The sequence below is a fragment of the Apteryx rowi genome, unplaced genomic scaffold (genome assembly GCF_003343035.1).
Source record: "Apteryx rowi isolate R43461 unplaced genomic scaffold, aptRow1 scaffold_139, whole genome shotgun sequence".
Lineage (NCBI taxonomy): Eukaryota > Metazoa > Chordata > Aves > Apterygiformes > Apterygidae > Apteryx > Apteryx rowi.
In genome coordinates this window covers 310,488-333,181 of record NW_020447630.1, presented here as the reverse complement: position 1 = coordinate 333,181, position 22,694 = coordinate 310,488, and the positions used below count along the sequence as shown (strand labels likewise).

At 37.7% G+C, this 22,694-nt stretch overlaps 2 protein-coding genes across 17 annotated transcripts in view; one reads left to right on the top strand and one right to left on the bottom strand.

The window, feature by feature from the left end:
- COL4A3BP (collagen type IV alpha 3 binding protein) overlaps positions 1-867 on the bottom strand; it is an 80,190-nt gene extending 79,323 nt beyond the window's left edge. For 4 of the 5 annotated variants that reach the window (XM_026057426.1, XM_026057427.1, XM_026057425.1 and 1 more), the window contains exon 1: positions 352-587. In XM_026057426.1, the coding sequence (XP_025913211.1) occupies positions 352-447 (96 nt within the window). In that variant the 5' untranslated portion in view covers positions 448-587. Of the gene's footprint in view, positions 1-351 lie in introns of all 5 variants that reach the window. The other variant, XM_026057428.1, reaches the window with a different exon arrangement.
- A 151-nt stretch (positions 868-1,018) lies between these two features.
- The window catches only part of POLK (DNA polymerase kappa), a 37,569-nt gene continuing 15,893 nt past the window's right edge, over positions 1,019-22,694 (top strand). For 3 of the 12 annotated variants that reach the window (XM_026057369.1, XM_026057368.1, XM_026057365.1), the window contains exons 1-8: positions 1,019-1,270; positions 5,532-5,619; positions 9,999-10,182; positions 10,273-10,421; positions 11,647-11,825; positions 14,288-14,407; positions 20,897-21,067; positions 21,400-21,531. In XM_026057369.1, the coding sequence (XP_025913154.1) occupies positions 10,385-10,421; positions 11,647-11,825; positions 14,288-14,407; positions 20,897-21,067; positions 21,400-21,531 (639 nt within the window). In that variant the 5' untranslated portion in view covers positions 1,019-1,270; positions 5,532-5,619; positions 9,999-10,182; positions 10,273-10,384. Of the gene's footprint in view, positions 1,271-1,454; positions 1,705-2,600; positions 5,334-5,531; positions 5,620-8,042; positions 8,204-9,443; positions 9,662-9,998; positions 10,183-10,272; positions 10,422-11,646; positions 11,826-14,287; positions 14,408-20,896; positions 21,068-21,399; positions 21,532-22,694 lie in introns of those variants that run through there. The other 9 variants (XM_026057358.1, XM_026057359.1, XM_026057357.1 and 6 more) reach the window with 9 other exon arrangements.

The following is a 22,694-nucleotide window of genomic DNA, read 5'->3' as shown; positions in this document are numbered from 1 at the left end:
GCCGGCGGCCGGGACCCGATGAACGGAGGTAGAAATGGCCGCGCCGGGGCCCCCTGGGCGCGGGGCCGCTCTCCTGCAGGCCCCGGCGGGCAGCGGGGGCCGGCTCCGCCGTTCGCCCCCGAGGAAGGGCTTCCTCTCGCCCCCGTGGCGGGGTGGTGCCGCTGAGGCGGCGGCCCGTGCCCCCGCCGCAGGGAGGGGGCGCGGGCGCTCGGCCGCCGGAGCGGGTCACCGGCGGCCCCGTCAGGTGGCGGCTGCCGGCCAGGCCCGCCCGGGGGGAGGCCGCTGCCGACAGCCCTCCGCGGGCAAGCGGGGGAGGGCGCCGCGGGGAGGGGAGGGGAGGGGGCGCCTTACCTTGCTGAGCACCCCGCAGAGCTCAACAGGCAGCCCGAGCTCGGTCTCGGGATCCTCCTCGGAGCCGGAGGAGTTCCAGCTCTGGTTGTCCGACATGGGGACCCGAGCCGCAGCCACCGCCGAGCAGGGAAGCGCCGCGCGGCCGCCGCCCGCAGCAGCCTCAGCCTTCTCCCGCCGAGGGGACGGCGACGGCTGCGGGGTGGGGGAGGGGATCGGGGCCACCTGAGCGACACCGCGCCGCGGCGGCACCAGCCCAGCCCAAGCCCGCCCCTGCCAACGAGCCAGCGGCGGCGAGGCCCCGGGGCCCGGGCTTCCCCTCACTGCAGCGCCGCGGCCCCGGCCCTCGGCGAAAGCCACAACATAGAGGCGGCGGGGGAGGAGGGGCGAGCGCGCGTCCGTCTGCTGCTCACTCCACTCAGCGCTCCGCCGCCGCTGCTGCCGGCGCCATCTTATGCGAGGCGGGAGCGCTGGGCCGCTATTTACCAGCTCGGCCCCTTGCCCGTCCTCCCAGGCCCCGTTGGCGGGCCGCGCGCCGCCTGCTGGGAGTTGTAGTCTACCCGAGGAACCCGCAGGCCCGGCTGCCGTTGCATCTTGGGAAAGATAGTTTTTGGCTCCCGCTGAGCGCTGCATGCTGGGAGATGTAGTCCACTGTGTCTCCAACGTCTCTGCCGGCGGACGGCGGCCGCCATCTTGGTGCCGCCTTCTCTGTAACACAAAGGGCATTTTTTCCCCTTCGCTGTCTGGCGAGCTGGGGGACTGCCGGTGTGGGCAGCGGGGCTGCTCGGGCTGGCTTTTTTTTTTTTTTTTTCTGGGTGAGGTGAAGCGCCTCGCCGGCCTTACTGGCTCTGTGGTGTAAGTACTGGGCGCGAGGGAGAGAAACGACTTCTTTTTCCCTGCCCCGAAGCGGCGGGTGTTGGGGGTGAGTGGCCAGCCGTTCCCTTAACAAAAATGGTGGCTGAGGAGGCGCGCGGAGGCCGCAGGAAGGGGCGGGAGGCGCCGCCGGCACCGGTGCGGGGCAGAGCCGGGCGTGTGCCCGTCCCGCCGCAGGTAGCGGGGCGCTGCCGCCCGCCCGGGCCCCGGCTGCGCGGGGCCGCTCTCCGCGGCGTCAGGAGGAGAGGCTGCTGAGGCCGCCCCCGTCGCGCCTTTCCTTTATTTTCTTTTTTACCTACTTATTTATTTTTAACCTCTCGGAGGTTGGGGCGAGGTCCCGCACCCTGCGGGGGGCGGTCACTGCCGGGTTAGGCTGCCAGCGCGCCTCTGCGCCGCGGCCGTTAGTTTTGCTCTACCGGTTCTGTCTAAGGGCGTGCTGCGAGCAGAGTAAAAGGTGGCGGTGAGAAGCCTGCCTCCCAAGAGGTAGCAGTGTCCTGTATTTTTATTTGTGTGATGTTTTAGCAGTTCAGGGAATAAAACGAAAACAAAAAAAAATTTTTTTTCAGAAATAGATATGAGATATATATCCTCCCCGATATAAGCAGAGAAATATTTGCAAAAAGCAACAACAACAGAAAAGACAGTTGAAAGTTATCATTTTTGCAATTGAGGAATAGATGTAGTGGTTTGAAAGGGGCTTAAGAATTGTGCTGCCTCATCACTTTTCTCATGATTTCTTGAAAAATTCATGTTAAAAATTAGTTTTGGATGAGGAAGCTTCAGTATTGGGACATATAGTCCTGGTCATACCTTAAGAGCAACACTGTAAAATTATATTTTCTCTGGCTTCCTCCTTGTGGCAAATCATTGTGTAGTTTTCCTAGGCTATGCTGCTTGAAAGTTTCCATTGAGAAGTTGTTATTTTTTTGAAAGAGCTGTTAGCATTATTATTAATATGTATTCTCCATATATGTGACTGTTAGAAGTAAGATAATATTAGGACAGTACCAGCTTAAAGTCTTCAGTATAAAAATATTTGCAATGAATGTAAATCTGCAGCATTGAGAGTGGATGGTAAAACAACATCGTCATAAACAGTGAGAAATAATGGAGAGTCGTAGAAGTTTTAATACTTGTGTAATCACTGGAATGCACAGAAACATTTTATGCAAGTTGATTGTGGATGCTGGTTTTGATGATTCTGATATATAAAAAGGTTGTTGAGAAACTGTTGTTTGATTCAGCAGCTGCTTGGACAGAAACAAAGATATTTTTCTTGTCTGTTGCAATGTATTGCATCTATTAAGTAAGATGGGTAGTTCAGTTTTATATATATTTATATATATAAGAAGAAGCTATAGTTTTCTCCAACTTGTTCATGTAGTTAAGTGACTTCGCCTTGAAGGGTGGTCGTGTTTTCTGTATCAGACTCTGAATGAACTTCTTTTTCTACTCTGACTAAGAGCAGGAAGTGAAGAGACATGTCTGAGCAAAGCTTGTTGGCAGTGGTGCTGCTGTGTACTCACATAACCATGCACTCTCATACTTTCAGTTGAGACTATCCCTTTCATTCCATCAGTAGCTCTTTTTTTCCCTGTAGAATATAAATTGACTCAAAAAGGCATTAGAAACTAAAAATCCAAGGGTAGACATTCTTTCAGGTTGCTTTACAGATTCATCCTTGTTCAAGAGAATATGTATTTTTAATGATTTACTAGAGTAAACATTTTCCAACCAGAACTTTGAGTTTGATGGATGTTTGCCTTTCCAGCTTTTCATATGACACTTCCTCTGCTCTAACTAATATATTTTTGCATTTACCACATCCTCCTAATGCCATCTTTTCTCCATAGTGTTACCATCTTACGTTCCTTTTGATGGATGTATTGAGATTGTGAATACCTGAAGTGTATTAGCTCTTCTTTCTAATGCTGTGACCCTCCTTTTTGTGTATAACTAGTCTTTTGTTAAGGCCATGTTTTCATTAGCAAGTGGCGTGGTGCAGTATGAGCAGATTTGTAGAAGAAGACTTAGAGCTGAGGACCCAAAGTTCATCCTATATATGTTTTAAGAGGTTTTACTTTGAATTAGCTCTAGTTTGGTCCTATGGATAGAATCTCTGTTAGCAACTGGAATGCACCAGTTGTGCTCCAAAAGCTCATCTTTCAGTTTGGGTTAGTTTGAAAGGAATCAGGTTTGCACACTTCAAGACCAGTCTGTGATGCAAACCAAAACCGTGGTAAATGAAAGTAATCAGGAGATTCACTTCAAAAGCATGCTATTTATCCAAACTGAAATGCTGTTGTAGACCACTCACTCTTCTCTACCTCCTTCTATGTCTTTTCCACTAGACCTTTATTTTGTTGCTGTGTTCCTTCTTTCTTTGGGAGCCCCAAAACTTAATTTTTACTTCTGCTAGTGTCTTAGATAGAGGTTATGAGGAGTTTATAAATTATTGCAAGTGGAAGCAGTCATCACCTTTATTTGAACAGTGGATGGATACTGTTGTAAAAATGCTTGTAGTTTTACTTGTGAAGATGTCAACCATAAATGTCAAAGTGACTAACTTCCTAAATATCTGATCTTTTTTCTGTCTTTTCTACCTCTTATTTCCATTATTACTGTACCTATTCCTTTTCTTGCTATTGACTGCCTTCCTTCTGTGATTCCTTGTATTAACATAAGTGGTATACAGCTTTGAAGTTAATTCATGAAGTTCATTGTATGTTATTAAAACACATTGATCACTGGTGTGTATATCATTTTCTAGTATGTACATGCTTCTACAGTTACATTTGTTCTTACATTTAAAAATATGTTTCTTAAGATGGTTCTTGAAGGAGTTTTGTTTATACAGCACCATATTGGCTAATGGGCTCTGAGATATAAACTATTCCAAAAATTATTCTTTCTGAATTAAAATGTGTAACAGGAAATCTTGTAGGAAATCTTGGTTAGAAACTAAGGTAAATCTTTTCAGTTTAAAAGGTCTTGTAAAAGGCTGAATAGTAATTGAGACAGGAAAAGATACTTGCCAAATTCTTTGCCCTTGGAATAAACATTGAAGTTTTAGTCAGATAAGTTTTTTGGACAAAACTACGCAGCGCTGAAAGCAGGATTTATAACAGAATTGTAACACATCTTGCATGTAGACAATTAATCAAGGATGGATAGTCTGGTTATTTTATTTAGCTCTTCATAGATAAGATAATTCAAATAGTTTAATGAAGAGCACAGAATATATATATTTTTTATCTTCATTTTTGTCATTGTTGGAAGCAGTCTTTATCTGTTTACTTTGCAATGTGAATCACTTATTTTTAAAAGGCTTAAACTATCTTTATTTTGTTATATCTGGAAGCCCATGATTTCAGAGAAGATATGATTCTAGGGGCTCTTTTTTCTGAAGGCTGACTCTAGATACTTGGATGGGGTCCGAGTTTTTATAAAATGCTGAGTCAATTGCTATTTGTAAAATAGTTCGATTCAGCTGTGTTAGCTTGGGCACTCAGAATTTTCACTTCTGTGAATTCTGGCCCAATCTCCTGTTCAGAAGCATTGATGCATCATGTACCTTTGCTGTTTACGACTATAAAATTATTTAAATCTTTCTTAGCAGATTCTGTATTCTAGAGAACTAAAATTGTATTACAGAGCCAGCGAGTGAGTAGTAAAACAGTAGCAGTTTTTTGAATGTTCCAGCAGGGAACCTAGGTGGTTAACACTATGGATGTTTACATGCTAATTGCACTGTTGGGCAGTTCCTCCTGCCAGCTCTTTTCTTGTAACTCGCTACAGGATTAAAACTGGCAGGAGTCCGCTTCTCAGGGCTATTCAGGAACCAATGCGCTAATAAATATCAAACCCCCTGTGGGTTTGAGCAGATAGTTCAGAAGGACAGTTTGATGTGCCTGCTTGCACGTGTCTTTGTTGGTGGTCTATCCTGCTGAGAAGCAGAGACTTTATAGTAGCTGACACTTAAATCATTATCAAAGGAACATGTTTTTACAAGGAAATAAGAGTTAAGGAGTTTGTCAAATTGGATCCTGTGAACCTTAATGCTCTTTGCCAGATGAGTACCTGGAAGAGGCAGATGCACTTCTTGAAGGAAAGTATGTAACATAATGTTACTGTGTTGGGATAAAATACTTAGGCAAATAATGGTTAAATCAAGTATTATGAAATTAAATGTAATACTGTAGTGTAACCTTTTAAATATCAGAAATGTTCAAAATATTTTGGTAGGGTTGAATTTTCCTAATTTGCTAAATGAAAACTGTTAGGAAATGTGTTGTTTTTTCTTGCCTTAGGAATTAAAGAGATAAAGCAATGCATTTGTGGGAGAAAACCATGGTTCAGATGGCCTAGCTCTACTGATGGATTAATTCCTATACCAAGGTAGGTAGCTGAGATTTAATTCTTTAATGATGGTGCTGCAAACAGTTACATGCACAGCCTAGATGAAGATAGTTCTGTGGAGTGAGTGGAATAAGAAGACTACTTGCGTGGCCACCAGTTCAATCTTAATTAGCAGTGTGAGCAAAAACAAAGTGGTGCGTGTTAAAAATGTGTTCTTACTGGGAAGGTTTGGTGTAGTCTGTTTTATTTGTTACTTATGGTATTCTTTCAGTAGTACCCAGAGGCCTGTGTTGAGGTGGCCTGACTAAAATGATTCCCAGTGCAAGGGAGGCATTGAAGGGCTGGGATTGAGATTTACCCTTGAAGCAATCTGCTTGGCCTGTTTGTTCTGCATTTGTTCTTCAATTCTGTATTCTTCAAGTATTCTTCCATATGTGGCAAAAAGTGATGCAGTAGGTACAGAATGTACTTCAGACTTGCTTATGGAGGATTTTCTTTGGTACAAGTGATTCTCACTTCCAAGAGTATCTCCATTCACTTGTGCTGGAGTTTAACCATTTTCCACCCCTCTTGTCAAAACAATTGTCAGGATTAAAAAAAAAAAAAAAAAAGGTCTTGATTGCTTGTTCGTTCGATTCAGTATGTATATGACTTCCTACACAATTTCTTTGGAGTATGTTTTATATTTTACATTTATATAGACTGAAATTCTGGCAAATGGAAGTATACAAGTTTTCCTGTCTGAGATCTAGAATAGGGACTGTTCATGATTAAGGGTATCTGTATCATTAGTCTGTTTTCTTTAGTAGAGGAGGCTGCTCACAACAATAAGCTTTAATTTCATCTCAGTGCAAAAACAAGTAACTACAAAAGGTGGTTATCAGTGATGTTTTTTGTAACATTCACACTAGGGAGAGGCACTTACCCAGCTTGCTTACTTTCATTCGTGTTGCTTGTCTTGGCTTATGAGTTTTTCAGTTGACGTGTGTATATAGTGAGGTGGGGGCACAGCAAAGTCTTATGACAAATGTATTTCTTGAAGTAACTGAAATCATTTTGAGTCTTAAACTGGTGAATTAACTGTCTTACTGAAATGTGTTATAACTAGGTATTTCACTTGTAGTTGACTTCTGAGGCTCTCCAAACTTAGGAAGTGCTCAAGGAGTTTGATTTTCCTCACAACCATCCTCTATGTGAATGTGATTATTTTAAATATATCCAAGATGTCTCTTTAAGTACAACATGGAAGATGTTTTTCCACTGAGTGGCCTAAATTTTAGTAGTATTTGATAATAGGTCATTTGTGTTTTTTTTCATTAAAAAAAGAAGTCAGGAGTCTCAGCTGTACATTCATATCTCAAAGGAAGATTTAGGGTCTTTTTTTTTTCAATGATGCTTTTAGTGTAGTACTAACTTCAGAGGCCCACATAACATAGTGATCTGCACTACACTAAGCCCAATTTTAGCCAAAAACTTGAAAAGTGATTCTTTATGGTCAAAACTGGATGAAGTAAGTCCTTCATCTAACTTAATTGTCTGTTGTGCTTTCAGTGCATTTACACAACTCTTACTAACATTTTGGCCTTGTCACTGAAATTAATTGTAACATTTCTTTTTTCTGGTGTGATCTACCTAATGACTGGTTTACTGAAGTTATCCCTTTGCCTGTTTTCATCATTTGTATGTGAGGTAGTTCTTACAATTTTGCTTTGTTCTTATTAAAATAAACATTCTGGAAGAGTTAAGATAAAAGAATGTTCAAAATAGATTTTATTCTGGAGAAAATAGGAAGTTTATTTCAGACTCATACTGTAATAAAATGAGGTGCCAGATTTTGATTAAATATTATGAGTGGCTTTTATAAGTTTTACAGAAATTGAAGGAACCATTTAATTGTGATCCTTGCTGTAGCCTCCTAAAAATAATTTAAAAAAACATACAAAAAGGATACTTGAAATAATTGTGTTGCTATTTCCAATATCAGTATTTTTTACACACTCTGAAGACTCACTTTGGGCAATCTAGATATAAAAGATGGTTCCTTACTTGTCTGTAATATGCTGCTTGAATCTTACCTTCTGCTTTTGAGAAGGGGAGGTCAGAAGTGGTGTATCTTAGTAACTTCTTTGCATCTCACTCTATTTCTTTTACTGACATAAGCACCTGATGGCAAAGATGACAGAATTTGTTTTCCTTTATGAGGACTGGTACACAATTTACATGCATCAAATCATCATTCAGTGTATAAGTAAATTTTCTTCCAAGGTTTTCCATATTGGTTTCATTTTCCAGTCCTTGTATTTCTCTTTAGCAAGCTGTTACACTGTCAATAAAAGGTAAACTGTTAACAAACTTTAAAAGTGTTATTACTTTGCTAACAATGCCGTGTTCACCAAACTAAATATTCTTAGAAATATTTTTGGCCTTTCTTTTTCTCATGTATTGGTATTTTTACATAATAGGATGAAGGCATTTAAGTTTTCATATGACACTGTTTCTGATGCTGGAATTGCTGGATTTTTAGTGAAGATAGGCTGGAGGAGTGACGCAGTATCAAATACAAGCAGTTTCCTTCAGGCTAGTTGAGTCAACCATCCAAAAAGATGTTAATTTTTGAATAAAGGTGGGGGCAATTGAAATTAAGTTGTGGCTCTTAATTTTATTTTTGTTTCAATCTCGTGACATTTCCAACTGAGACACTATGAAAGTGTCTCAGATGCTTTCATATAGTATATAATCCTGATTAATTCAGTTCAGTTTCTCTGCTTGCTCCTAGAAGAGCTTGACTGGGGTTTTGTTGGGGGTCTCCTACCTTCGCGTAGATCTCGGGTTACTAACAAAGCTTCCTATACAGTAATGCTATCCTGTGATTCCTCTCCACCTCCCCCCCCCCTTTAACTGCCATTAACTCTTCCTCTTTACCTTTAGAAGTCTTTCAGTAGCAATTTGAAAGTTACCTCCTCCATTTACAGGTGATTCTTCTGCTACCCTCTTCCATCCCCAAATCAAAGGAATAATAGGATTGTGTTTAATTGTAGACTGCCTCCAGACTTCCTCGATTTCACACCCTACTTACTCAGTGTGATGCTGAGAGATTTAATATGTCCTGAATTAGAGGAAACAGCTCAGTCTTGCAGCAGAGTCTGGAGGTGACAGCATGCCAAAAATATGTCACTCTTTGCCTAGACTGTTCTGAGTTAGTGTTTCATCACATTATAAACCTTTACCCCCCTTTTCAAGTTGTTTTAGGCAAAACTTTAATAAGATCATGTTGCTGCAAGCTAAATGTTTTCCCTAGGTTAACTTTGCATTGAAACCATTTAATACCCACCCTTGCCAGTTTTTATGCTGGTATTTTGTTCACATTTTGCATAGTGTTTCAAATTGTGTTTCTTCTGCGTTTCCTTAAATATTTCCTTTTTCATTTTATCAATGGTAGATGAGCCAGTGGTTTTATCTGACAGTGATGTACCTGTTGTCTTACTGTGGCTTCTATGATTCATTTAACTATATTAACTATTTTAAATATTTTTTTCAGATATGTCATTCTAAAAACTAGAGTATCTTCAGGTTTTCTTTTCCTTAAGCAACTGAAAATTGTCATTGTTATTAATCTTTTCTCATATGTACATCTTTGATCTTTGGTGGAGAACTAACACCGTGTCCCCAAGTACATGATTTCTTCTCAATTCCTGTTAAGCTATTAATTAATGTTTTTACACTTTATTATTCAGTACTAGCAATGTATTCTGTTTTTGCACAAGAAACTGAAAAGATAAAACACATTAAGAGACCAGCATTCATGTGACATTTTAAAGACAATTATTTTTTCATCGCTGGTATTGTTGTCATTTTTCTCACAGGTTATATAACACTATGACGGAGAAGGCATTTGACTGATACGAATTAATGTTTGAAGCCCTTGCAAACCCCCCCCCCAAAAAAAACAACAACAAAAAACCCCAAACCAACCTTTAAGAGTGATCTGAATGAGGAAGGGGAAGATCTGTATGTCCTAGGGATAAAGATACTTTTTCTGGAATATGGAGCAGCACAAAAAAAAATTGCAGAGACTGGAATGGTAACTGGAAGCAATAATCTTGTCTTCATGTCAGCTTCTTGGAGGGAATTAATGATAAAGGAGCTAAGGAGAATAGTGGAAGATCTGAGGGCATTTACCCTGAGGAAAGTGTTCATTGGGAATTATACTTATTACTTACCAGAAATTACTAGTAACAATGTAATCACTGTGGAACTAATTGACATGGGAGGTGTTTATGAGCTTTGGATGAAACATGGAACTGATGTGTGGAATGCAGTGCTTTTTCCTTTGATTGAAGTCTAGCAGCCTCATTTTGGTAAAATTGTAAGTGCAAAATTTATGAAAATGTTTGCCATCATAGTCTTTTACTTGATAGATGCACACAGAGCTATGAAGCTACTCCCATTACCGGGTGGCGTTACAGTAGCTAAAGTGCTACTGAAGGGTCAAGAGGAGAGTTCTGGTCTCTGCATCTCCAAGTACCTTCTGTTCCTTGAAATGCAACAGGCTGGTGATAAACACAGTATTACATAACTGGTCTTGCATCTTCTGAAGACATTGTGAGTAATAATCAGAAGTAATGGAATATGATTAAAATTGGAATATTTTTGTCCAAACTTTTTTTTTAAAAGCATGGCTTTCTTTAATAGGTGACTTCAACTGGCTAGTGTGTTTCAGAAGGAGATCTTCAGGAAAGTGACATTGCCACTGTTAGCTTAAAGTCATCTGTGTCGTTCTTTGACAGTAAAAATTCAACTCTGAATGCACAAATACTTAATGACATCCTTCAGCCTGGCTGGTAATGAGTGCCACTTGACTCCTTGACTGAGAAAAGCATTTTAAATATCCTTCTAGATAAATTGTAACACTCTTTAGATTTGTGTAGTTTGTGGTTGTATTTGATAGAGCTGCTGTATGTGCCTGATGGTGTGTCTCCCAACAGGAAGGGCTCCTGTCACAAGGAGCAGCTCAGAAGGGAAGTTTAGGAGCAAGTGTGCTTCCTGCTTGAGAGTAAAGCTGAAATTGTTTGAATCAGCAGCTCAGGGCAGGAAGAAACTCCCTCTGTGCGCTTTTTCAATAATAAATGTATGTTAAGTGTGCCAGGGTCACAATTGGACCCTGCTTGTGTGCTAACCCAGCAAAAATAAGATCATAAGATCATGCTACAGAGGGTAACATTTGTATATATATATATTTAAATATTAATGTAATAGTTAAACAATTTACCATGTAATTAGAGACTATGGAAGGGTTCAGCTGTTTCCTTTCATAAAGAGCAAGGGAAGTGTCACAAGCTTGCATATCAGAAGTACCTGCATGTGTAAGAAATTACTGATGGCACTAATTGAGTAGTAAAAGCATGGTAAGTTCTAGCAGTTGGATGCCATGGCTGTACACATTCATGGAAAAAAAAAGAATGCAGGAATTTAACTCTGAATTAAACAATAAAGTTTTATTCAAAGCTTTTAATTGAAACCATCTCTTTCTAAAAGATGAGTTATAACTCAAACAAAAGTTTTGAATTTAAGCCATAAAATATTTCCCAGTAATTTCTAGCTCGTCTCAAGCAGGAGTGAGGACTAAATGAACAATGGTCTGCTACAATTTGAAATCATCCTTTTTTTCTCAAAAGTCTGGTGAACAGTATTATTCTGTGTCTAAGGCAATAGCATTTCTTCTTACAGGCTACAATATATACATAAATCTCATGTGTTTGTGTAAGGTTCTGGTCTTTACTTGAAGCTGGTAGTACCCAGTTATTTCTGTAAGGGAGTTTTTAGAAGAGGATGTTAATCTAATACAAAAGTAAAATTTTACTGTCTCCAAACACTGATAAAGTTACAGGTGGCTTTATTTGAGTGTGGGAACTCAGCCACTTTACAGAAATGCAAGTCTTCATATTTGTGATATGTATATTGTTTTCATGTATATGTATAACATACATCAGATGAATTCCACAAATTGTTTTTGTATTGTTCAACTGAAACTTGGAAAAAAGTATATGACTTAAGTTCTTTTTGCAGGTACTAAGTCTTTGAACAAGTTCTTGTTTTCAAGAAGTGCTATGGATGACATAAAAAAAGTGTATAACAACTCTTGTAATGATGGAGTTCTACTTAGAATGGGCCTCAATGATAACAAAGCTGGAATGCAAGGTTTGGATAAAGAGAAAATCAATAAAATCATCATGGAGGCTACCAAGGTTGGTTTGTTTACTTTTTTTTCTAGTGCTTTATCTGTTACACAGCATCAAAAGGCCCCCTTCTTCCCCAAATTTTCTCCCTCACCTGTGTAAAAGGAGGGCAGCTTCTCAGTAGAAATCAATGTCTGGGAAGGAAGAGGTGGGACTGCAGGTTAGGGTACCATGTCAAGACTGGGTTCATCCACCGGGCTGATGGAAGAAGTGAACTGAAAAGGTCCTTAAGTGCTCTCTTTGTTACCTGAGGCAGTACATATGTAGCATTGCATCATGCTGACGTAGAAGGCTTCAGCTTCCTTAGGCTTCTTGCTTTGCCTCTTTCCATTCCTTTTGACCACTCCATCTTTAATCAGCCAAGCAGATCTACATCTATTTGTCACCTTAACATGAGTAGTAAAGTTAATGACCAGATTTTATAATAATCTTTCAGTAGAATTCCTGTGTGCTTGCTGTCTGTCTTGTCTTTTCCCTCATGGCATTCAAGGCGAGGTGGCCAGGAGAGTGTAACTTTGATACCAAGGATCCACAGAGGAGACTAGAAATCCACAAAGCATTGAAATATTAGTCCTCTTGCTCATTCTTGGAGGGTCTTCACATAGAGCTGTATGGGGATAACACTTTATTTGAGCTACCTCTTGTTTTTCTTACTTTTCCTTGCACAAATATGTATTTCATTTGGTGTCACTACGGCCCTAGGTGATTTACTTAGTCTCATGAATTTTGTCTGGCTACTATTGCTCTGTGGTAAACTTTGGTGGGGAAGAAAAAAAAACTATATTGCAAACAGCTGTTCTATGGCAAACTTTTTTTGCTTGTGTTTTCACTATTTTGATGGTACTTGTATGATATCGAGATTAATTTATCAGATGTTTCTTCTCATTTGTGCATTGTTTCTTCAAAGCTTAGTGCTTTGTCAAACCTATCCCTAATAATGGTATTTGGAGAATTTATTCTTGCAGAACAGCTGCTTGTTTCATCTCCTGTTTTGGGATAGAATGAGGTATAAGATGAACTTTCAAAACTGAAGATGTACAGTCTTCTATCTGTTAGAATATATTTATATTAAATAAAGCAAGAGAAAATAATATCAGGGTAACTCCAGAAATCTGAAAAGAAACTCTATTTTTTTCTTAAACCTTTCTTCCTTTTTTCACTCCTTTCAAAATTATACCTACACACACTACCCACAGTTGTATTGCAACAAGATCCTATAACATTTTAACTGTGCAACTGAAATACTGCAAGAGTTATTTTTTTAAAAAAAGCTTAATAACAATCTTAAATATTGAGTTGATTGCCACACTAACACTTTAGTACTAACTTCTTTCAACCAGACTCAAAAAGTAGTGTTTGTTTGCAAAGGAGAGAAAAGATGAAATGCATGTCTGATACTGAAAGAAAACATACCTTAATGTCTTCTAATCAGAGGTTTCCTCTAAGCAATGAGACATGATGTGTTATAATCCTTCCACTAATCCTTTTTATCATTACTATAAAAGTGGATAATCTTGCTTTTTGTATAAATGCCTGGTTCTTATATGACTCTTGCTAAATTCTTGGCCTCAGTACCATTGTTTGGTAGTCAAAGACTTTGAACTGAAAATTTTTCTGCTTTCCAATTTTTTCAGCTGGAACAAGAAAAGATATTACCTCTTCCTGCAAGTGTTACTTCTCTTATAAGCAAAGTAGATGATGTGTGAAAAATAATTTATTTCCTTGCTTCGAATTTTCTACTTTTCCATTTCAGAGTATGCCCTCTTTTCTTTGTTATAAGTCAGGAAGGGAAGTCTCAGTGTACCTTCTCTACGCCATTGTTGTCCTCATATATTTTACTTATGTCCTCTTTTATTCATTCCTTTTCTTGAAGAAGCAATTATGAACTTGCAGCTGAGAGGGCTTTTTCATGTCCATTTGCTTATTATCTTTTTCCAAATAGTTTCTATTTCTGCAATATCCTTCAAGATTAAATGATTAATAACGTATTCAGCATTTGAAGTGGATTTGACTTTTCTGATGTCATTATTTACTTCCATATAGATTCAACTGTATGGAAATGTGGTGAAACAATTATTTTGTTTTATACCCACTATCTTGAGGATAATGCAAAGAATAGTTTGATATTTATTTACCTTTATTAGTTGTTTTCTGTAAACATAACAAGTTTTCTGAATAGTCTCCCAAACCCTTAGTGGATCTGAGAAAGAAGAATATTCAATTTGTGTCATTTGGGAAGACATATGAAAAGCACCATTGGTCTCTTTTGTTTCAGTTGTATAAAAATCCAAAATATTAGAAAACCTTACTGTGTTTTAGGTTGTCTGTGTTTAAAGATTACATTTGATCATTCTAAATATTTTTAAATGATTCTTATTAAAATTTAACGTATAGAGATGTTTTACTATTTAGTTGTTTATAGGAAAAGGCAAACAAATAAAAACCTTAGTGTTTTTGCAATTTTCTTGCAGGGTTCTAGATTTTATGAAAATGAGCTTAAAAAAGATAAGCAAGTTAACCAACGAATTGAAAAAATGATGCAGCTAAAAGAGAAAATTACAAGCCCACAGCTCTTGAAAGCACAGCTGCAGGTACTAATCTTGTAAAGACTTTTAAGAGTAAATGGAGAATAACAAATATTTCGGTGTGTTCTACATTAAATTCTGGTGCTGAGCACAGTGCTAACTGGCATTTTGGTGTTAGTCGTGCAACTAAAAGTCTGCACAATGTTTTGATGATGTAAGCTTATAAACTTGCTAGAAGAGAATTAAATATATTTTTAAATGTATCTGAAATGTTTTCTATATGCAAAAAATGAAGCAAAATAATTCCTGTTCTTTTAAGTCTGAACAATTTAAAAGGATATCATTGTGGTTTATGAAAAATTTTATTGAATACTTTGTTAATAAGTATCATAGCAACCTATAGTTTACTGCTATATTTTTAATATATGTATATTTGTATTAAATGGCCTACAATGGGATGGGAGGAGATCAGAATTGTCAACTCTTCTGCAGGTAATTTATTCCTTATTTATAGTAATTAATGAAAAAATCATCATGGCAAGCAGTCATAAGAAATACAACTATTGCTGAACTAGAATGACGAAGAGAATATTTCTCTTTAGATGCTACAGTGATAGATAACAGTATCCTAAATAGTACTGGGTATCAAAGCTTGTTCAAAGAAGACTACAATACTAAGCTACCAATACGTCTGCACTAAGCATTCTTAAGCACAACAGAATTCAGGTTGCTTGTACAGGCTTAATTTGTTCCTTTGTCGTTTGTACTGTGATTCAGTCTTTAATTACATGATTGTGCGCGTTTTTTCCCTAACAGGATTCCTGCTTCATTCAGTGCACAGTGTGGACAGTGTTCACTAAATGAGCAATTATTCAATATTTACTCTTGTCCCCATTGTTCAGTGGGTAGCTCCAAGCCTTGTTTCTTATACACTAGTCTAATCCAGTTTTAAGTGCACAATTGCTGACTTCCTCACAGACTTTACTCTGTTGTACGCCATGTAGTGTGAATTCTTTAAAAAGTTCTCGCAATACTCCAGCAGAGTAAAGTAATATTTTTGTTTTGCACATGAGGAACTGAGGCAAATAAAGATTGAATGCATCCCTTAATTTTGGATGCTGCTATGAGGCTTACAGGTCCTGAGTTTCAGTGTACAGTCTTTATTTGTATATTACAGATCTCCAAATCACTTCCATAAATTAGCCGGTATCTCAAATTGGGGCTCAGAAAAGCTTGCAATTACTGTGTACCTTCAAAAAGTTTGTTATAAGCTCGCATGCCTCAACTGTTTTTGTTTATCCTTAACATGAATCAATTAGGAAGTCTCTGCCTGTCAGTTTTTTGACTTTTCTGTGGTAGCATCATTTAACCATGAAATCCGTACTTCCATTTTCAGCCTTCTTACTACAGAACTCTCTTTTTACAGAGAACGTAGTCTTTCTTATGAAATGAATGAAACAGGTCCTATAAAAATTAGTGTATGATTGTGTAATTTAAGCATGTATGGTACATATATGAAAGCCAACAAATTTAAATTGCTTAGACAATTTAAATGCTGTCGTCTTCTGAACTTGATTCTTTAATCTTGCAACACTAATTGTCTTTTCTTTTGAATTTTTTTTATGAAACTTACTTCATTTAAAAGAAAATTACAAAAGAGTGAAATTCTTTGCCCTACTAAAACCTACATTTCAAAGCTTAGGTTTGAAATTATATGCCACTTGCTCAAATAGCAGTCTCCTTTAGTTCCAGTGGAGTAACTACTACATCAGCTTCCATCCTGCATGAGAACAATCATTAGAGGGGGATGAGAATCAACGCTTTTTTGCCAGTTCAGATTTCAGATCTTTGCTGGCAACCAAGCTATAAAACATTTGGAAATTTTGCGCTTGCTTCCACCGTTTGTAGGCGGATGTACTCTGGTCTGTGATTTTTGTGTTGCCCTCGTATCTTCGTCCCAAGTTCTGACCCTTTTGCTCCCTCCCCTCCTTCATTCAATCTATCCTATCCTAAATCTTTCACTTTGTCACACATGCCCAGATTACCATCAGTCTTTCCAAAGCAGTCCTTGTCTTTACCCCAAGGAGCCTCATTTAAGTCCTTGTCTCCTGGCCCAGCTGGTCTTTTTCTCTTGCTGTCTAGGATCCTAAATGCCTCCCCCTCTTGTCACTTACCCTTCAGATACTCTTCCCCAGGCTATTATCTCCACCCTTAACGTTTGAAGTCTGGTTTGTCCTTTAAGTATGTGATCTGTATTGTTTAATCAGCTTCTCTAGGTTTCTTTGATATAGGTTCAACTCTCATTGTGATCTTACCTTCTTTATTGTTCCTGTCTATCAAATTCTTTAACTCTTCCTCTTTTCAGTACTACCTTCTGATATGCCATGAGAGAATTTGTTCTTTTCCTGAAGTTTGTAAGYGATAGATGTTCTGGAAGTAAAAAGGTATGCATGTATCTGCTTCCATTAACACTACAAGTTCTTATCTTCAGATCAAGTCTTCCTGGTTTGTAAGATGGTTAGAGGCAGAGATAAGACTTCTTAAGTTGGCAGTTGATACAAGTGCTATAATGTAAATACAAACCAACCAAAACCCCCATGCTATTATTGGATTTGTTGGACAAAATCCTGATTGCATGTTGGAAACAATAACATAAACAAAACAATCTGCAACATAATGCTCTCTTTCTCAATCCTGGAGTGTGTGTATGCCAAGATATCTTTGATGGTATTTTAGGAAACCTAAAATGTCTGTTAATATTTCTACCATTTTCTTTAAAAAGCCCTCTTTGCAGAAGGGCACTTACCACCATTGGTTTTGTAAATATTGGCTATTAGAAGGTACTTGTAAATCTTTTAAAAGCTGCCATTTCCCTGTTAGAATATTTCTTTTTTTTTTCCTTTCTTTCTTTTTTTTTTTAAATATAAACTGAAAGGTAAAAGGTAATTTGGAGTTTTCCTAAGGAATGTCATTGTCTTATTATAAGGGAAAGGTCTTTATATATATATATATWTWTTTTTTTGTATATGTATGTATACACACACACACACACTGTATAGTATCATGTAATTCTTTATTTTTGAGAAATTATCTGTGACAGATTTAGAGTAGTCTTACTACACAGAGTGCAATTGCTTGAAGTGCAGTAGTAGTTAATAATACTTTAAAATATATCCAAATGCTACCAGATTTGCAAACTGTTCTATTGATGTTTGCTATTTTTATCCATGGGGATTTTAGCCCAGATATTTCCTCTGTAAATAATTACTATGATCTTATTAAGTGGTATCAGTGTTTGGTCTCTTTTTGCCCTGTCAGATGCTTTTACAAATATAAAAGAGATTTTGTATAAAATTTTCATATCTTACTTTGACAAAGTAATTTTTAATGCAATTTAAGATAGAAAATTTACATGATTTTTACATCATGGGATAAGAAACAATGCCAGGTTACTCTTTAGATTGTCTAAAAATAGCTACAAGCAAAATTAAATTTCTCAGCAATAAGATTTCTCAGCCTGACTTGCCTCTAAGAAACTGTTTCATAACTTTCTTCATCTTACTAGGGGAATACAGATGCATAGGACTCTGAAAGTAAGTCTGGGTGTATTTGTTTTGGCATATTACTCCTTTTTTTTCTGTTTGAGGAGTTATTTTTATATTTCTGATCAGTTTAATGTAATTTTACTTTATTTTTGATGGATATCTCTAGTTACATWACTTAATCTTTATTTTGGTTTATCATATTTATAACAGACCTTTCTTTTTTTTTTTCGCTTTTTCTTCCAAAGTGTATGTCTAAAATGGTACTTACTGATTGACTAAGTTATGTAACTAGAGAAGCAAGAGACAGTATTCTTGAAAGTAGTTAAGCAATTTGAATTTGAGTAACCTGCAAATGACTTATAAAATATGTTTAAAAAAAGAACATAAAGACATCCTTTTATGGATGAGTGAGTTAATCCTTGCTGCATTCATAGGATAATGAAAATAAGCTTAGTCCAGAAGAATTTAAATGTAACAATCTGTCCTTTTTCTGTATATTGAATCATGTAACTTCTCTGCTATTTCTTTGGTTGCTGTTTGAATGGCTTGACTGCAACCCTTCCCCCTTGTGCCCTAAATTCGTCCAAACCGTTTTGCCCAGCCGGGTAACCTCAGGGAGCATATTCTGTTCTTCTTTATGGAATAGCCTAATTTGAGGACCTGTTCTAGCCTTTCACTCCTCAAAAGAACTTGGAGCAAACCAGAAAAAAGGGTTAGTAAATTATTACTCAGGTGCAATACTCATAGCCACCTATCTTTGTTCAAGTATCTTCATCTCTAAGGATGTTTCTTTGGATTAGGTTTTTTTTTTTTATTAAGCAACTCTGAGGGGGGAAAAAAGAGAGAAGCTGTGTTTAAGTGACTGTGCAAATTGCACAGAAATATTCCTCTTCAGGACCCAGTGCAATCAAGCCAGAGACACTTCTGCACTGGTACCTTGATGTCATGTGGGAACGGGTGTCCTTGTACTTGCAAGCAAAGTGAAACTTCAGTTCCGTTTCATTACTTGTATTTCTTGAGTTCTATAATGCCTGAAGCTCACTGATCTTTTTCCAACAGCAACAGCCTTTTGTTGTGTAAATAGGGGTTAGCATAGTCGTCAGTGTGTTTAGATGATCATAGTTTGATAGCACTTCCTTTATTCTTTCTTTCTTTTCTTTTCCTTTTCTTTGAGATTTGCTTCTCTTGCTTCCAGAATGGTGTGTGGTACTGACCACATACTTGTCTTAAATCAGTGAATTAAAAATCTTAAAAATTGCTTGTTAAGTAATGCAGTCATGCTTACTAATGAAACTCACAGTTCATACCTCATTCATATTTGAAAGATACTTCAGAAACAAACACAGCATCTGCAAGTCTTTTTGTAAAGAAATGCAAACAAATTAAGAAGCACAACCAAGAAAATATTTTGTGGCGAGAATTGTGTGTCTGGCCTCTGCCTTGGACCATGGTAGAGCTGATCAAGCAGGGTACTGCTCAGTCTACAAGGAGATACAGCTGGTTGAGAGAGGAAGATATGTCTTTAACATACAAGAGAAACTTGCTACTTTCCATGTGTGGGCTTCTCATCAAAGCCACCTTGCAGTTTTGCTAGCAACCTAGCTTTTTAGGGTATGTTTTCTTATAACGAATATTGAGGAATATTAAGAAGGGATAACAGTAGCTCACTAAGTGGGACAGGGACCTGTTTGTTTCTGAGACCTGCTTATTCCTGACAGGACAAGATAGATGGATCTTAGAGCTGTTGGTATCCTCTTTACCTGTCTAAGCCAATTTTCTAGTGTGATAGCTTCAGTTAGGAGTGTTGGAAATTTACACTCTATTAGCTTGTTCTGTTTTGTTTTAATAACCTGTGTCACATTAGCTAAAGCTGTGTCTTCAATGGATTTTACCAGGCTTCTGTCTGAATCAGGTGATGTATCTTTTCCCCCCCCTCCCCACAAAGTTCTAAGGGAAGCTGCAGATACTGGATATGTGTAAAGCACTCTGATTTTTGAACTTACAAAGCTATGCACTTAGTTTCCTCCCTCCCTCCCTCTCCCTGACTCTTGTACAGCCTATCCAAAAAAAAGGTGAAAGGACAAATTATTTCAGCTAAACAAATCTGTAACTGTATTTTCTTCAGTGCTAAACTTACCATAACTCAGTAAATCTCTAGAAGGAACCTGTGTACTTTCAACCAAAACTCATTCCACATTGATAGTGTTTGTGAGAAATGTTTTAAGTCAATGACACTTGCACAGATTTTTACTGAACATTGCACCATCATTAAAGCCTCCTTGACTGATGCAAACATTTACCTGGAAGAATTTTGTTCTGCTGTGTTGTTTCTTTCAATTCATTTTTAGTTCAAAATTCCAACACTTAGGTGTTTTTGCCAGGGAACTTTCTGAAATGGCATACCTACATGCAGTTCTTAAAAGAAGAATAGATTGCTAAATTGTACGGTAATGGCAGTTCTTAAAGACCAGAAGAATTTAAATGTAATAATCTGTATGCATATGTTCTATTGTTTTCTCATTTTCTCTCCCTTTTGCTATAAGATGTAGTGCAAGCAGGAGTCTGATAGTGAAGGAACTGAGGGTTAAAGGAAGAGGCTGTACCAATTTTTGTCACCACTTAGGAAGATGAGGGTATTCATGTAATAGCAGCATTCTAACAGATACAGCCAAACAAGATTTGCTCCTTGTGTATCTTGATATTTCATATATCTGAAGTGCAATACAGATTTGTTCAGCATATCACAAGGGCCTCAGTATAGATACAACACTTTTAAAGATATCTAGGAAAAAGAATTTGTGTATCAGTACATATCAAATATAAATGGTGAATGGCTATGCATGAATAAACAAAACAGATTATTTTTTGGAACATTTGCTGCAGTAGTGTTCTCTCAGAGAATGAGTTGCATCAGAAACTTTTTTTTTTAAATATGTGCCAGATGCTTTTGAGTTTTTAGGACCATCTATACTAATGAAGTTCTGCCAGGTTAATAGGTTTTTAATTATTGGTTGTATACACCGTTCAGGTGGACAAACTTGTGATGGAACTGGAGCAGAGCCGTAACCTTAGCTGTACTATTGTACACATTGACATGGATGCCTTCTATGCAGCTGTAGAAATGCGAGACAATCCAGAGCTGAAGGAAAAACCTATAGCAGTGGGATCAATGAGTATGTTGGTAAGGCCAAATGTTGAGCTAGTACAGAAATCGATTACATGAATCTGAAGAATAATAAAACATATAATAGCATAACATAATGATACTGTTATAAAGAGAATTTTTTCTGTGTGGGGAAAAAATAACAATAGCAGAAACATCTATTCTTAGACTATATATGTTTGGATTTTTATTTTTCAGTGAAATGTAGTGATGAAAGTTTAAAAGTTTAGACATACTGAAAGGGGTAAAAGACTTACATATTAACCCTCAGCTTCATCAGTCCTTTCTGTGTGGAGCTTTGTGGTTAGAACTTGATTGTTGAACACTAAACCTATTTCTTCTCTCCTAAGTCCACCTCAAATTACCATGCTAGGAGATTTGGTGTACGTGCAGCCATGCCTGGGTTTATTGCTAAGAAGCTATGCCCACATCTAACTATAGTGCCATTAAACTTCGAAAAATATGGCAAAGTGAGTAAAGAGGTAAGTCTGAAAGAAGTACTCTCTAACCAAAAGTGAAAGTACTTTGTTTTAGACTTTATGAATACATCGGTTTTAGATAACATAAAAAGTGTTAGTTTAAATGTTAAACTTTCAGTGATGTGGTTTGAATATAAATTAAATAGAACATTTTGGTTTTTGGCAAGGAGGTGAAAAAGCATTGCGTTCATCCATACTGCAATTTTAATGAAGTCAGTAGTGATGCTGATAAAGGTTTTCAAAACTATGTAAAGAACTAGTCATACTAATTGACCCCTTTCATATTCCTCTTCAAAACCACGGAGCATAATCTGATAATTAGAAAGCTGCAACTACATATGAAACTTGGAGATAATTATTTCATACAAAACATAATAATCATTTGCAGTGCTAATTACTGGAAAGAGAAGCAAGGTGCATTAGTGAGTTCAAAATGAAGATAGATATGTTTTAAAAGGAGGGACTGGAAATAATGTGCAAACAGGGAAGAAAGAAATTACATCTTGCTCCAAGGAAAGTGATTTTACTTAGCACCAGGAGAAATACTTAGAATACACACAATCATGTTTAAAGAAAGAAAGACTGTGTGTTTTGCAGATCTTAAATCAAACTCATGCATGGTACAAGTCCATTGACTTCAGTAAAATTATGCCAAGATCCCTTTTTTAAAGCCTGAACTTCTTCCCATGGATAAAAATAAGCTAATTACTAATTTTGGTTGAATTTAATTTTGCTCACTTCTGTTTTAAGTAAATATATACAAGTATTTCAGAGTGGCTTTGAACTTGTTAGGGATCTCAGATTACACGATATGTATTTCATTTGGTATTTCAGATAAGAGGAAAAGTGTTAAAGGTGCAGATTGATTGGTTTTATATTTATACTTTTTCCTTGGGATTTGGATTGAAAATATTTCAACATGTTTCATTTTGTCATTGAAAGTTGTGCAGTGAATCCTATCTTTAATCAGTTTCAGAAAAATGAAGCACATGTGACCAAACATGGCCACTTGTTTTAAGATGTTGCCTTTTGGGAGGATGCAGCTATCATTGAAGAATTTCTGATAAGTTTTGCCTGTGGTCCTGAACAATGCTCTAAACTATCCCCAAACCATTGGTTATTACTTTCATTTGAATGTAACTAAAAACCTGGCTTTTCTTAAACTA